Source organism: Chelonia mydas, chromosome 11, assembly GCF_015237465.2.
Source record: "Chelonia mydas isolate rCheMyd1 chromosome 11, rCheMyd1.pri.v2, whole genome shotgun sequence".
Lineage (NCBI taxonomy): Eukaryota > Metazoa > Chordata > Testudines > Cheloniidae > Chelonia > Chelonia mydas.
In genome coordinates, this window is record NC_051251.2 from 2,375,990 (window position 1) to 2,391,702 (window position 15,713).

General features: G+C 53.4%; 1 protein-coding gene across 7 annotated transcripts in view; it reads right to left on the reverse strand.

The window, feature by feature from the left end:
* TTLL4 (tubulin tyrosine ligase like 4) overlaps positions 1 to 15,713 on the reverse strand; it is a 45,214-nt gene that overhangs the window by 25,089 nt on the left and 4,412 nt on the right. For all 7 annotated transcript variants that reach the window (XM_043525405.1, XM_043525404.1, XM_037912364.2 and 4 more), the window contains exons 2-3: positions 4,588 to 6,040; positions 213 to 325 (exon numbers count right to left, since the gene is read on the reverse strand). In XM_043525405.1, coding sequence (XP_043381340.1) covers positions 213 to 325; positions 4,588 to 5,954 — 1,480 coding nt within the window. In that variant the 5' untranslated portion in view covers positions 5,955 to 6,040. The remainder of the gene's footprint in view (positions 1 to 212; positions 326 to 4,587; positions 6,041 to 15,713) is intronic.

Genomic DNA, 15,713 nt, shown 5'->3' on the forward strand with positions numbered 1-15,713 from the left:
AGTGGTGGTGATGGTGGGGGGAGAATCCATCACACCTGGGTCAAACATTCCTGAGGAGCCATGGCCCACGGCCTCACTCACACCTAGCTCTCCACATCCCAGCCAAGCATCCTCAGCTGGCTTGTTTGGAAAGCGAGGAGAGCAGTGCTCATCGATCCCCAGTCACACACATACACATAGCCCCCAGCTCTCCTTGGGACAGCCGCACTAACCCTCCTCTTCCTCCTCATCCTGACTGCAGCCATCTTCCAAGCCATCAGGAAGCTCTTCTTCTGCATCAGCTTCAGGCTCCCCAGGGTCGAGCAGGGGCAGGTTGACGGCCGCCCTAGAACACAAGGAATTCAACGGAGAGTAAAGTCCATCCATGCAGCGGCACGCGTGGCATGTTTCCATCATCGCCACGGAGGAATCTCAGTGGCCCTCGAGAAGGATCTCCGCCATGTGCCTGGGCTGACATACGCTACACCAAGGCAGGGCGGCTAGAGCATGACACCTGCCCATCTGTCTTTGCTACAGAGATCCCCAGGGCACCTACACGGCTCAGATGAGAGGAGATGCGGGGCAGCACTTCGAGACATTTTGGGAGCCAAGGTACTTGTTGTGATGCTACACCCTATATTCGTCCTAGAAATATGGTTCTGATATGAATATGGCATAACAAAGATACACTTTATGCCAGATGGCTCACGTAAGATCTCATTGGCAAGGTTCTGATTCACTGAACGTGATTATCCAATCTGTGTGCCTGTATCATTTCTGTATCTGAAGTTAGGAATATTGACCATGTATCTATTCCAAATGTGCTACTCTGGGTGACACCCACAACAAGCCCTTCAGGCACAACAATGGAAAAGCCAGAGAGGGCCGATGGCTCATTAGCAGAGACAATGGACTGTGAAAGAGCTCAGTCTTCCTGTGGACGCTCCAAGCAGCCTGCAAGTAATGGCCGCTACGACCCTGCAGAGACATGGGACGGAGTTACCTGGTACTGGACCCACCCCTTGGTATGCTGGTGTTTTTCCACTGGGAGACAAACCATTCCCCCCATAGACAAGAGCTATATAAGGTAGGGGAGTGACATCATCGTGGTTCTCCTCTGTCTCCCCGCCCAAAGAGACACTGGGAAACACCTGGAAACAAGAACTGAACTGGGGGGGAAGAGCTGAGCCCAGACTGGGAGGACATCCAGCTTGTGAGTGAAAGCACCTGAAGTTCCAAGCTGCAGGCCAGTGCTGCTGGCTTCCAAGACTCTGCCATTTGCCTAATTCAACATTTAGGGTGAGAAATAACATTTTATAATCTGTTTCTTTGTGTATAAAGCTTAGTTTGCATGTTGTTTTATTTGCTTAGTAATCTGCTTTCTTCTGTTTGCTATCTCTTATAATCACTTAAATCTGCCTTTTATAGTTAATACATTTGTTTTGTTTATTGTTAAACCCAGTTTGTGCAATTTCTAACTGGGGGGGGGGGGGCAAGAACTTGTGCACATCTCTCTTCACATTGAGGGAGAGCGCGAATTTTTATGAGTTCGCGCTGTGCAGATTTTTCTATACAGCGCAAGACATTATACCTTTGGATCTGCACTCCAAAGGAGCCGGGCACTTGAGTGCTGGGGCAAGTCCCTTAAGCTGAGTCTTCCCACAGCTGATCTCAGTGTCTGTGTCCTTCCGCAGCAGGGTGTGGCCCAGCCTGTGTGTGCGCTAGAGGAGGCTTAAGAGCCTGGCTCAGCAAGACAGGTTAAAGGGGGCCCATGCTGGCAGAACAGGTGGGCTCAGTGGTATCTCAGTACATCAGGTAGCACCTTAAAGGGGGGCAACCTGTCACACTTGTACCCTGGTCATGCTGGAGGGCAACAGGCTTTTAAAACCCAATGTGTCACGCAAAACAGGAACTCCTTTTGCTAACTGTGGGCCATGACACCCAAGCACACCATGGGGGAGACACCTGGGACTATTTATTGCCCTTCTCTTTAGCCCCAGCACTCTGGAGATGCAACTCAATTCCACCTCTTCCCCCACAACCATTCACATCCCTTCCTGCTCCGCATGGTCTCCTGGCATCCTCTCACTTGGAAACAGAGCCCCTTCCCCTGAATCTCAAGGGCTGCTGGGTACCATGACCTTGCTCTGGGAGATCTTTGCTGCATATTCCTCTCCATAAGAGCATAAGAATGGCCAGACTGGGTCAGACCAAAGGTCCATCCAGCCCAGTGTCCTGTCTGCACACAGTGGCCAACACCAGGTGCCCCAGAGGGGGTGAACCTAACAGGTAATGATCAAGTGATCTCTCTCCTGCCATCCTTCTCCACCTTCTGACAAACAGAGGCTAGGGACACCATTCCTTACCCATCCTGGTGAAGAGCCATTAACGGACTTAATCTCCATGAATTTATCCAGTTCTCTTTTAAACCCTGTTATAGTCCTACCCTTCACAACCTCCTCCGGCAAGGAGTTCCACAGGTTGTGCGCTGAGTGAAGAAGAACTTCCTTTGATTTGTTTTAAACCTGCTGCCCATTAATTTCATTTGGTGGCCCCTAGTTCTTATATTATGGGAACAAGTAAATAGCTTTTCCTTATTCACTTTCTCCACACCACTCATGAATTTATAGACCTCTATCACATCCCCCCTTAGTCTCCTCTTTTCCAAGCTGAAAAGTCCTAGCCTCTTTAATCTCTCCTCCTACGGGACCCGTTCCAAATCCCTAATCATTTTAGTTGCCCTTCTCTGAACCTTTTCTAATGCCAGCATATCTTTTTTGAGATGAGAAGACCACATCTGTACGCAGTATTCAAAATGTGGGTGCACCATGGATTTATATAAGGGCAATAAGATATTCTCCATCTTATTCTTTATCCCTTTTTTAATGACTCCTAACATCCTGTTTGCTTTTTTGACTGCTGCTGCACACTGCGTGGACGTCGTCAGAGAACTAGCCACAATGACTCCAAGATCTCTTTCCTGATTACTTGTAGCTAAATTAGCCCCCGTTATATTGTATGTATCGTTGGGGTTATTTTTTCCAGTGTGCATTACTTGACATTTATCCACATTAAATTTCATTTGCCATTTTGTTGCCCAATCACTTGGTTTTGTGAGACCTTTTTGAAGTTCTTCACGGTCTGCTTTGGTCTTAACTATCTTGAGCAGTTTAGTATCGGCTGCAAACTTTGCCATCTCACTGTTTACCCCTTCCTCCAGGTTATGAATAAGTTGAATAGGATTGGTCCTTGGACTGACCCTTGGGGAACATTACTAGTTACCCCCTCCACTTTGAAAATTTACCTTTTACTCCTACCCTTTGTTCCCTGTCTTTTAACCAGTTCTCAATTCATGAAAGGATTTTCCCTCTTATCCCACATTCCTCACTTGCGGTTCAATCCCCTCCCTTCCGCGCCCCACATGTCACCTCCACGCTTGCATAAGGCCAGCTCAGTCCCTAGGGAAGGTTTGGTCTGCTGCACTGAAAACACAAACCTGGATCCTTTGCGACTGCAGGAGCAGCCCCTGAGTGGCAGAGCTGGGTCTGAAACTGGCTGGGCTTTTTCAGGGACGGGTGAGCACTGCCACTTCAGAACCGGGCTGGCGCTGAGAGACACGTGCTCGGTTTTCAGATATGCTTCAGCAAGCTGCCACAGCACCACTGTCCTGAGAACTGAGCAAACCGCTAAAGGAACCCCTTTACTGGGGCAAAGACGGGCAAAAGGCCCTGACTGCAGAGGCCGAACTTCCTCCGCGCACGGGAAGCGCAGTGAGCCTGGCAGATCACTGGGGAAGCGAGATAATTATAGACAGATCACAGGGGAAGCTGCAAAGGGAGCGAGGTCTCTGATCTGGGATTTAGTCACGAAGCTTTACCCAATATCTGACAGCTCACTTGCCATTCGTCCCTGCAGACAGACAGGTTCTCCAAAGCTCAGGGCAATTCCCTTTCATTTTTAGCAGGTCCAATTAAACAGTTGCCTCTGTCTAAATGTTTGTTATTAGCCCAGGAGACCAACCTGAGCAACACCGTCTGCACCACAGGGCTATTTGGTTATTAGTACAGGTCAGGGAACTGCTCCCGTACAGGGGCATTAGCGCGCTTGAAAAAAAACGCTGAGCCAGCCGGCAGCTGCCTAATGTCATGCTGCAGCAGTAACACCTACTTAGGACTCATACAGCTCTTCCCAAAGGGGAGGCCATATAATTGACAGATAGGGAAACCAAGGCACAGATGGGCGGTGAAGAGACTCACTCAAGGTCACACAGGGAGTTAGGGGCAGAACCAGGGACAGAAGCCAGGCATGCTGGCCGATTCCCTGTCTGGGGCACATGGCTTCTCTCAGTTCGACAGCTGTAACGGATCATGGCACATGGAAGCAGTGCTCCTAGGTAACCTGCCTGCATTCTCAAGCAATCATCTTCCCATAAGCATCCACACCCCCAAGTAGGAATCTGGAACGGCTCTCAGAACACAGAGAACGCAGGAGCCCAACCCGAGCTGTGCCTGCCGAGAATTGCAGAGGGGCACCAAGGTCATGGCAGCCCAGTTGACCCCCCAGCTCCACAAAGGAGAGATCACGGAGGACTTTTCCCATGGTACTCACTCTGGGTCTCTCAGGGGAGCGGCCTGCTCCCACTTCGCATCCTTGCTCAGCTGGATGGTGGACATCTGAGCTGCTACCGCGGAGATGTCGGCATGGCGGGCTGGCTCGCTTTTCCCCACCTGGTCTCCACTGCTCAGGGCCAGGAAGTTCACAGTCCGACAGGGCGCACTGGGGTCCGAAGAGTCAGAATTGGAGGCTAAGAGGCGAACACTGATTCGTTTCGTGCAGACAGCGGCACCGTCGGGGCCAGCCAGGCTCAGGTTACCGCTTAGGCACCGGTTACCCATCTCCAAGTTCAAGGGGGCGGCCGTTTCTTTTGGGCTCAGCTGGGTGAGGAGATGCTGTTTCCAGTGGCTGTTCCTGTTGAACAGGTTGTACTGGAAGCCCGTGTTCACGAGGCAGGAGGTCTCAATCCTGCGGCCGAATTTGTTGTAGGTGTTAACCTTCCCGCTCAGTTTTCTCACGGCCTCTGTGAGCCGGATCTCTCGTTCCTTGGCTTTTAAAGTCTGCACCCGGCTCTCGCTGTCCTCCAAGTGCAAAGAGGTTCGCTCGGCTCGGAGGGCCGCACTGGGCTGAACTGGAGACAGGCGGGACATGGGGGTGGCGTGCTCCAGGGCAAGGCCGTTGCCTTTCCCAGAGCTGTTCTCCAGACTCATGGAGGAGCCGTCCCCGTTCCCCCCACAATGGGACCAAGATATCGCAGGAGACCTAGGGGGGGTCTTCAGTTTCTTGTTCTCCGGCGACTGCAGCAAAGGCACCTTAGCACTGTTTGGCCGTAGGAAGGAGTTATTGTTTAGCACTGGTTTGTACTGGCTGGACGTTTGTCTACCTGAGCCTAGAGGAGCACTCTTCCCCCCTGAGCCGGGCTGCTCCCCAGCTGCACTCGGCCGGGGGAACGGGTCCACGGCCGAGGACGCCATGCCGAGGTCAGCCTGGAGAGCGCTGGGTGGGAAAGGAAGCTGTCGGCTCTCCAAAACACTGGACCGTAAGCAGATGGACTCGAGCCGCTGGTAGGGCTTGTGTCTGAGGTAAGAGCGCCGATACAGCAATGTGCTCCCAGCGAGGTCCGGGAAGGGATGGGGCGGGGACCGGGAGAGGGGCAGGCTCCGGTCACTCAGGTGACTGCTGCATAACGAGGCTGGGTACAAGAAGCAGGCGCGCTGGGGAGGGATCCCTGAGTGGATTGGCCTGTGGTCCTGGAAAGTATTTACATGCTTTCTTCCTAGCTTCCAGATGGGCTTCACCTGCTGCTGAGCGAGGAACCAGGCCTGGCTCTCGGGGGATCTCTCTGCAGCTGGAACAGGGAGTTGGAAGTTGCTTCCCCTCTTGAGGCCTATGCTATAGTGCTCCGGTCCTGCAGAGGCCATGTAGAGCCATAGCACACCAGGCAAGGGCTGACTCAGAACAGGGACTCAGGCGGGATCACCAGCATCTTCTCCAGGGTCCTGTCAGCCTGCAGCAAGGACACAGTAAGCAAAAGCCTTCAGCTGCAGCCCGCACCACTGGCAAAGCTCACCCTGCCCAGTGCCCAGCACCAAGGCAGGGTGAGCTCTGTGTGCGCTGGACAAAGCCCTGGCTGGGATGATTTAGTTGGGCTTGGTCCTGCTTTGAGCAGGGGGTTGCACTAGATACCTCCCTAGGTTCCTTCCAACCCTGAGATTCTATGATTCAATGGACAGTACTACAGTATTAGAGGGGACGGGGAGGTGGGCTGTGCTTACTCCAGCCATCCCTGTCTATCAATGGCTGCGCCCCTCCCCACGCTGCAGAGCGAGCCCATGGTGCCTCCTGAGGCTCTGCCCGGGCATCCCAGTGAGAAGTGAACGGCGCTTCCTGGGGCACAGGGGCACTCGGGTGAAAGGCAGCGTCTGAAGTTCAGCGGGAGGATGGGGACATTCCTGATGTCAGTTTACAAAGCAAATGCCAAAGAGGGAGTGACCACCCAAAGCAACAGTTCAGCCCCCGCCAGGTGTAGGACTGACAAGGAGACTAGCTAAAATCCACCTGTGGGGCCCGGAGCTTCACCCCTAATGCCCAAAACAGGCTAGCTAAAACCTCAGCTGATGCCACCTTCATCCCCCCCGGTACTCCCCTGGGACTCAGGCTACAGAAGCCCCAGTTTGGCAGAGACAGATCCAGAGAAATCCAACCAGAAAGAGAGGAATTCTGTCTATTTTGAGGGCTCACACATGCAAGGCTGGTTACAAAATATTAATACACTCTTCGAATTCAGGTGATGGGGGCGGGGGCGAACCCCAGGAAACTAGCTGGGAAATGCAGGGGTCACCCTCAGCATGGTATGAGCAACACACACCCAACCCCACTGTTAGGAAAGAGATCACGGGGCGAGAGACCGCGGCTGTCAGACTGATTATACCGTGTCCCCCCCCTCAGAAGATTGTGTACAACTTGCGGTGCTACCCCCAAAATAGAAAAGTGAGTTTGCCACCCATCCTTTTGATGAGAACCGCAATTTTAGAACAAATGCTGTTGCTGAAGTCCAAACTAAACACAGATCACAGACTGAGGACTGACTGCTCCCCTCGCGAGTCAGCACCACGGGGTCTCCACACAGCCATATGCATGCAGACAGGCCGATTCAGTGTGTTACCCCTGTAAGCGGCACACTACTCAAGGACTGGCTGTTGGAGCTCACTCAGATGAGAGCCGCACAAACTCACCCAGAGTACAGTGTTTCCCAGGACAGAGGTGAAGATACAGGGCGGTAGGAAGCAGGCAAGAGATTCTCTGTTCTTAGTTCTGAACTCTCAGAGAAGGAAGCTCTCTCTAGACTGGACACAAAGTCAAAGAACAGCTGGTCTCTCACACAAAAGTGGATGCAGCAAAGAACAGCTCAGCGAGGCCTTTGAAAGAGCTCTGCCCACACAAAAGCCTTTACTTTCTTAGCCAAGTACAGGGGAGAAATCCCTTTTCACTGCTGCTTTGCAGTTTCGCAGGCAGCTACAAAAGAACAGATCCAATTGCCAAAAAATACAGCCACAGTTCAATGAGTCAGCAGATGAGACATCACACCAAGCCTGGTGGACAATACGGCCAAACCCCTTCGAACAATGTCAGGTTTACAGCATTCAACAGTTGCAGCATTCCTGACTCATGCGCGCAGGTCTTGAGATCGCGGTGCTTCTCTTAAAGACCCAGCTCCCGGCGTCATGATTATGTGACAATCTCAACTCTCAAGTTTCTCACCCTCCTGGTTGCAGAGAAAAGCCTGAACGTGTCACCTGAGTGTGCTCCAAAGGCTCAGGCCTGGGCTACATTAGAAAATAAGGTCTGTTTACCAACGGTTGACGGACCGTTGACCTAGCGCTGTCTACATGGGGACTTGGGTCAGCTTAACCATGCTGCTCGGCGGGGGACTGGTCACCGCTCAGGGCGGCGGGTTACCCCTGCCGACGGGAGAACCCCTCCCTCCGGTGGAGGCAGCGTCTATGCTGAAGCCCTACAGCAGCACAGCGGTGCCGCCCCAGCGTTGGCAGCGTAGACAAGCCCCCGGAAACCAGAAGACTAAATAAGATCCCAGTACACAGTCTTGCAACATTTCATGATTTTTAAGCCAATCTCACCATTGGGGGGGGGGGGGGGGGGGGGGGCCTGTCTCCACTTGTAACCATTTCTACTGTACCTTGCCTTTCCTTTGGGGGGGCACGTTTATTGGCAGCCACACCTAAAGGAGATTCCACTAAGATAAACACAGCAGCGTCTACATTAAACGCAGACGCAAAACCCAAACGCTACCAAACCAACACGCTCCCCTGTGCACACTGGAGAGAGGGCGAACACATGGGACAGATGTTCGTCACATGGTTTAACGCATGACTGGAAAGCACCCAGACACTGTGGTGATGTGGATGAAATAAGAACCCGGACAGAACAGAATTAGCAGGTTGAATTAATTCCCAAACATTCGTTTACCTTTCACCACTCGGGAGCCTTGGCTCTTTTTAACTGTACTACACTGTTAGCAGGAACTCACGGACAAGGACACTACAATCCTTGGGAAGGGGGCGGGCAGAAAGCGTATTACGTTTAGCACAAGTTCCCTTTGGAGCAGCAGGAACAGAATTTGCCCTGTAAAGAGCCCTCAAAGCTCAGAATGTTGGCAATGAGCTGGGACCCAGATACAACACGACTTGGTGGAGTCGGATTCTGGGGCAATGTCAAAATAAACAGGTGATGCGATGGGCATGGCTGCTCTCTGCCTTAGAAAGGAGCCATGTGCAAACTCAAGGCCACCAGGTCCAGTTGAGACAGCTCTCCAGAGATGAGTGGACTCAGTCGGACAAGCAGAGCGCCTAGCAGGGATCATCTGCAGACCTGAACTTTGACAGGAGTTAATGGATTTCATAGCCCTAGTCTGAGTCCCGCTCAGGACAGCAGCGACCGAACGAGGTGAGATGTGGTCTCCCTAGAGTCTTTCTTCACGTCAGCGGCAGGCTCTGCAGAGAGGTACGGACCAGTACAGGCCACAGGGACTGAACAGAAGCGATCTCTCTGGGTCAGGCCCAAGACAGAGGCTGTGCCCTGCTGCCTTTAGCTGTGGATGTCAAGCTGGCACCCTTCCCCAGCACTACTCACTAAGGGGGTGTCTACGTAGCAGCTGGGCACATGGTTCTCAGCAGGGATACATGGAGGCCCTGAAAGTAGCAGCGTAGCCAGGGCAGCAGCCCGGGCTAGTCACCTGAGTACAAACCCACCCGGCCCCCCGGGCACATCTCAAGTCGTAGCTTGAGCTGCCACCCACACTACCCCGACTCCATTGCCACGTCCAGCACAGTGCCTCGAGCAAAGCTAATGCGTCCATCTGTCTGTGCTATGATGCAAGCTCCTGGCTGCAGCGTAACCATACCCAAGGAAAGCATCCAGAGAATCCACCTGTGGCTCATTCTCTGGACTATACTTAGTTCCCAGGTCCCAGCTCTGTGCGCTGGCGAGAAAAGGAAGCTTGCTGCACTCACGTCCTGAAGTGCTGGGTGTGAGCGCTGCTCAGGGCAGGACTTCAGTGCATAGTTCTTTATGAGCACCATGTGCACGGCTGCGAAGAGCTACCAGTGAGAGCTTGTGAAATATCTGCAGGCCCCCACAGACGAACTAGGTACATGGGCCTATGTACTGCCTGTCCTCCCATCCTGCTCACTAGTGTTCACAGCATCACAACAAACACTCCCACACAAACCTTGGCACCCACAGGGTTCCCTGGAGCACCAGCACTAGGAAACGGCACACTGGATAGCACAGACCCGCCCTCCTACGAACTGTGGCCCGCAGCCCTTCCGGTTCTATACTGATCCGTCAATAATGCAAACAAGGAGAACAGTGGAGATTTGCTCCCGGCAGAGAGAATCAAGCCTGTTGCACGGAATGAAGTCGCGCAGTATTGTGTCACCTAGTCTGCACCCAAAACACGTTCCTCCCTGTTGTGACATTCACATCGATTAGCACAAGACCAAGAGTGAAGCCAAGACACCATGAGCCGCTGGGATTGAGTTACTCCTGGTAAACAGATTACTTAATATTTGCTTCCAGCTCTCCTTCCCCAGGCACACGCAGACTGCAAAGACACTCGAATTCTGAAGCTATTCCAGGGGACAAATCAGATTAATCTGAGAAGAAACAGTGTAAAAAGGAGCAAGGAAAGAAACCCGACACCCAGGATATGCCTGGCTCAGGGTACGTCTACACTTAAACCTCTCCAGTGGCACGGCTGCAGCACTTTAGTGTAGACGTTACCCCTTCCCCCGTAGGTGCAGGTAATCCACCTACCCGAGAGGCAGTCGCTCAGTTGATGAAAGCATTCTTCCGTGTCTCTCTCTCCACCAGAAGTCGGTCCAATAAAAGATATTACCCCCCACCCCCCGCCTTGTCTCTTTAATACTCCCCACAAGCAGTTATACGGCATAGTGTTAGCAGTATAAATTATACCATTAGAGTTCTCGCGGTCAGCTTCCCCATGTGGACAAACTCACAGAGAACGCACATGGTCAGAGATGGGAAGGAAGGAAAAGCAAACCATGCAGAGATAACAGAGTGAGTTAACTCCGAGAACAGGAAATAAAGAATTCACGGGGCCACTGGCAAAGCACAGGACAGACAGGGACCAACTCTCAGAGGAGAATTCTTCAGTAGCTGGAGATTTTAGGTACTTGCTTCCTCATTCAAAGCTACACCGTTCTCGAGCCAGCTAACCTAACTAAAGCACTCACTAAAGCTGTTACAAAGCAAGCTAGACTGGACAAAGCTTTGCACCACCGCTGGGAACAACCCCTGCCAGGCCCCAGGGAACAGGCTGGCTGATCTGAGAACTTTCCATCTCTTAACAGCTAGAATTGTACGGCTGTGCTCAGTCATTGCCACGGAACAAACAGAAGTGCGAGGGGAAATGCCATCGCCTCCAAGGGGAGAGGTCTCACCTGACGGCACCCAGGTGCAAGGCATAACACAGGTGATGCTGACTGACACCAGGGGAGGTAAGAACTGGGGAGCAACATCACAAGAGCAGTGTCTGCCAACAAAGGCAAGCAATGGGTTTGAAAGCAAACTGAAAACCAGACTATCAACAATCCATGTCCTCGGCTCTTCCTGCAGGAGAAGTAGCAGCTGCCAGGAACAGGCCAGCCCTGCTCTGGAGATTCTCCCCCCCCAGCCCCTTTCTATTGTTGTTCCCTCGTTAGCAGAGCTGGTGGTTAGCATTCACGCCGCATCTGAAACAGAGCCACGTACTGCTACCGCCACGTCCCCTAAAATCTCTAGGGCAGCCTCATCTTCCATTGCTCTGTTCCACGAGCTGTCATGGCCATCAGCCCTGCCAAGACACCAACGCCAGGTGGGGGAGCTGGGTTCCACTCTGGCTCACAAATCAGCTGCAGAACGATTAACTGGGGTGGAATCATTATTGCTGAACAGACCAGCTTGCCTCTCAGCTCCCAGGTAAGCGGCCAGGGCTGTGAGTCAGAAAGAAACACTCATGAACTGAGCAAGCTGGAACTGGATTCATGGTGAGACACATACAGGGCCCCTGAAGACCATTTTTAGAGAGCTACCGAGTAGAACTGCTCTTTGATATAGTTACTGGATTTACATAACACCTTCAATGTGGATCCAAGACCTAGTGAATTCAGCAGGAGTTTTGCCATTGCTTTATAAGCACCATGCAGCGCATGGCTGGGGACAGCGAGCCGTCTCCAGCGATTCTACCCACCTCTGCCTCTCCAGCCTTAAGACACGGAAACACAGAGGAGGGAGGTTTTCCCTGTTTGTGCTGCCAGGAGAGTGTTTTAGGAACTTCTCTCCCCTTTCCCACCCACAGCAGTGTCTGTATAGCAACAGCACTTCCTTTCTGCCAAAGTTTGGGAGCCCCTGTGCTAGTCCATTTCACTTTCCCGCTCTCCTGGGCTGCTGCAATGCTGCAACACCTGCAGTGCAAATCCTCCAAAGGGCATTTGCATAAGACTTCCTGCAGGATTTTAAAAGGATCACAGAACAACTGGTAACGGTCCAAGCTTCAATAGTACTTAGCACTCACGCAGCGCTTCCCCTCCAAAGATCTCCAAGCACTTTGCAGAGCTGGATTTTAACTAATTCACATGGGGCCAAATTGACTTGATGGTGTCATTTTAAGCAAGTCGCGCCCTCAGACTAATCGGAGGGAGATGAGAGAGCACCCCACGGGACAGGGAGTGACAGGCTGTTAACAACCTTACTACAAAGGTTTCAGAGTAGCAGCCTTGTTAGTCTGTATTCGCAAAAAGAAAAGGAGGACTTGTGGCACCTTAGAGACTAATCAATTTATTTGAGCATAAGCTTTCGTGAGCCACAGCTCACTTCATAGGATGCATTCCTTACTACAAAGGTAACAGGCCAGCCATCAACAGGAAGGCAGCAGCAGACACTGTCCATGCTGGAACCAGTCACTGCAGTTCACCAATCTGGCTTCGCTGTCTGCTTAGTGCTGAATAAGAGGGGAAGCTGGGGAAGCTATTTGCCTGCTCCATAAACTATTACGGCGTCAGGCTTGATCTGACACCCAGGGCAGGACGGCAGAGGTGTTAAGCTCAGGGGAAAAAAGACTTGGAATTTGCCTTTGTGCTTCTTTAAGGTGTATAAAGACAGCCTGACCGTCCCCCCACACCACCGCCACCCAGACCCGTGCCTGCTCTGTTTATTGAACATAGGTCTTGACTTAAGCGAACCCTAATTAACTGAGGGGAGGGGTTGTCATTCCCACTGCTGTGAACTCTTCTGGCTTTGTTCACACCTATTTCAACCTCCGGGGGAGAAAAGCTCTTTTGCGCTAAGATTCAGCAGCTCAAACCCTTCAGTCAAGGGCTGAGAAAGTGTCTCAGGCACATTTTTGGTTCAGACTTACCCAACAGCCCCTCCACTAAAAACAAGAGAAGACGAGACTTGACTTTCCTGACATGTCTAAGATAAAAATCTAACTTTTTAACCATCTTTTCCTGCGACAGGACGTGTAAAGAAGGTCTGAAAGACGGGGACTTGATTCAGTTTCCCCCTCCTCGCAGATCACCTTTACTGTCCAGCTAAGCAGACTACGGAGGACGTTCAAACACAAACATACATTTAAGTTAAACAAGAAAAGGGGGAAGTTAACACCTCTTTCTGGTTGAATGGCCCCACATAGTTTTGACAAAAAAAGCCACTGAACATTTGACGGGTGATGGCACCCTGAGGGATAGGCCGAGCTGTGTGTGGGGGGGGGGAGGGTAGGGGGGTGGATTGCAGAAGAGCTCTTAATAAACATACATCGTTTACTCTTGGGTAGGTTTGCACAATTAGTGCATAAAGTGGCCAATGTGACTTGTCAGGATTTCAGTACATCTGATAGCGTGCAACAAAACCTTATACAGAACTGTAATTCCAATTGGGGGAGGGGCCAATTTCGGTGATGGGGCTACACCTGCTCAGTGTGTATGCGAAGGAGAGGTGGCTGAAGGTCCATAAACAAGGGCTTCGGACAGTGGTCACCCACCCATCTCGCGATCTCCAGCAGTGCAGCTGCTACGACTGGCTCCCCGCCTGCCACAGCCCCACACCACTCCCAGAAGTGGCCAGCGTGGCCCCGGGGTGGGGGACAGAGTTCTCCACACGCTGCTCAGGCTTGCAAGCACCGCCCTCGCAGCTCCCATTGGCCGGGAATGAGGAACTGTGGCCAGTGGGAGCTTTGGGGGGTGGGGGTGGGGGTTGCCTGCAGAGAGGGGCAGTGTCCAGAGCCACATGCCCCCAGCCCCCACTCCCAGGGGCTGCAGAGGCACATTGGCCCCTTCCGGGAGTGACGTGGGGCCAGGGCAGGCAGGGAGCCTGCCTTAGCCTCGCTGCGCCGCCAACTGGGACCTGCCTGCGGTAAGTGCCTCCCGGCAGGCGGCCACATCCCAACCCCCAGCCCTGAGCCCACTCCCAAAGCCTGCACCCCAAACCCCCTCCTGCACCCTGAACCCCTGCCCCAGCCCTGAGCCCCCTCCCAGAGCCAGCACCCCAAACCCCCTCCTGCACGACAAGCCCCTGCCCCAGGCCTGAGCCCTCTCACAGAGCCTGCACCCCGAACCCCTGCCCCAGCCCTGAGCCCCCTCCCAGAGCCAGCACCCCAAACCCCTGCCCTGACCCCCCCTCCCAGAGCCAGCACCCCGAACTCCCCCCCGGGCGACAAGCCCCTTCCCCAGGCCTGAGCTCTCTCACAGAGCCTGCACCCCAAACCCTCTCCTGCACCCTGAACCCCTGCTCCAGCCCTGAGCCCCCTCCCAGAGCCTGTACCCCGAAACCCCCCCTGCCCGACAAGCCCCTGCCCCAGGCCTGAGCCCTCTCACAGAGCCTGCACCCCGAACCCCTGGCTCAGCCCTGAGTGCCCTCCCAGAGCCTGCATCCTGAATCCCCTCCTGCACCCTGAACCCCTGCCCCAGCCCTGAGCCCCCTCCTAGAGCCTGCACCCCAAACCCCTGCCCCAGCCCTGAGCCTGCTCTCAAAGCCTACACCCCAAACCCCCTCCGGCACCCTGAACCCCTGCCCCAGCCCTGAGCCACCTCCCAGAGCCAGCAGCCTGCACCCCCTCCTGCACCCCAACACTCTGCCCCAGCCCGGAGCCTCCTCCTGGACCCAAACACCCTCCCAGAGCTTACAAGCAGTTCTCCAGCACCAAGCCCTTAACGCAACTGTCCCTGTAGCAGTGACTGCTCTGGTCCTCTTTTTGACCTCTGCTGCCCAAGGATTAAAGTGCCTGGAAGCCCACCTCCCATTTAACAGCCCCAGCACATCTGGGAAATGCCTCTTTCCCTGCCACCTCCACAAACCTGGCTCCAGCTCTCCCTGCTGCTGCTGCTTGGGCCAGGAAGAGCCTAGACCTCGGGAGGAGGGGACCTGGCACAGGAACAAGGCGATGGAGACCCGGGGGTACAGCAAAGACGAAGGCCAACGCCGGGCAAAGGAAAGGCTTGGCAGCAGACACAGGAGCACAACCTGAAGTCTGTAGGTGCTCACAAGACTTGCCCATTATGACCAGCTTGATGCTGTCCTGCACTGAGAAGCTGCCATCACCACCCTGGAAAGCAGCTGGAAAACACTCTCAAAGCGGCACTCCCCACGCTGTGTGCTGGGAATCAGGAGCGAAGCAGCAGTGACTGTGAGCCTGTCCATACAGCCCAAGGTGGGGAAAAGCCCAGCACAGTAGCACTTATCTCCTGCTGCTCTCTCTCGGTCTGCTTTACCCTCACCTCGGCCAGGATAGCCTCGCGACTAGACACATGGGCAGAAAGCGCGCTGGGGCATCACACAGAGCGACCACATCACAGAGGGAGGCAATCAGCCCCGCCCCCTCCCACAAGGCCTTGGAGCACCTGCCCTACAAGCGTGGCGCCTAGTTCCAGGCACCACGTTTCACCAAAGATATTGCCAAACCGGAAGGAGTCCAGGGAACAGCCACAAGAATAATTAGCAAAAAGAAAAGGAGTACTAATGGCACCTTAGAGACTAACCAACTTATTTGAGCTGAAGTGAAGAAACAGATTGACAGAGCCAGAAGAGTACCCAGAAGTCACCTACTACAGGACAAGCCCAACAAAGAAAATAACAGAACGCCACTAGCCATCACCTTCAGCCCC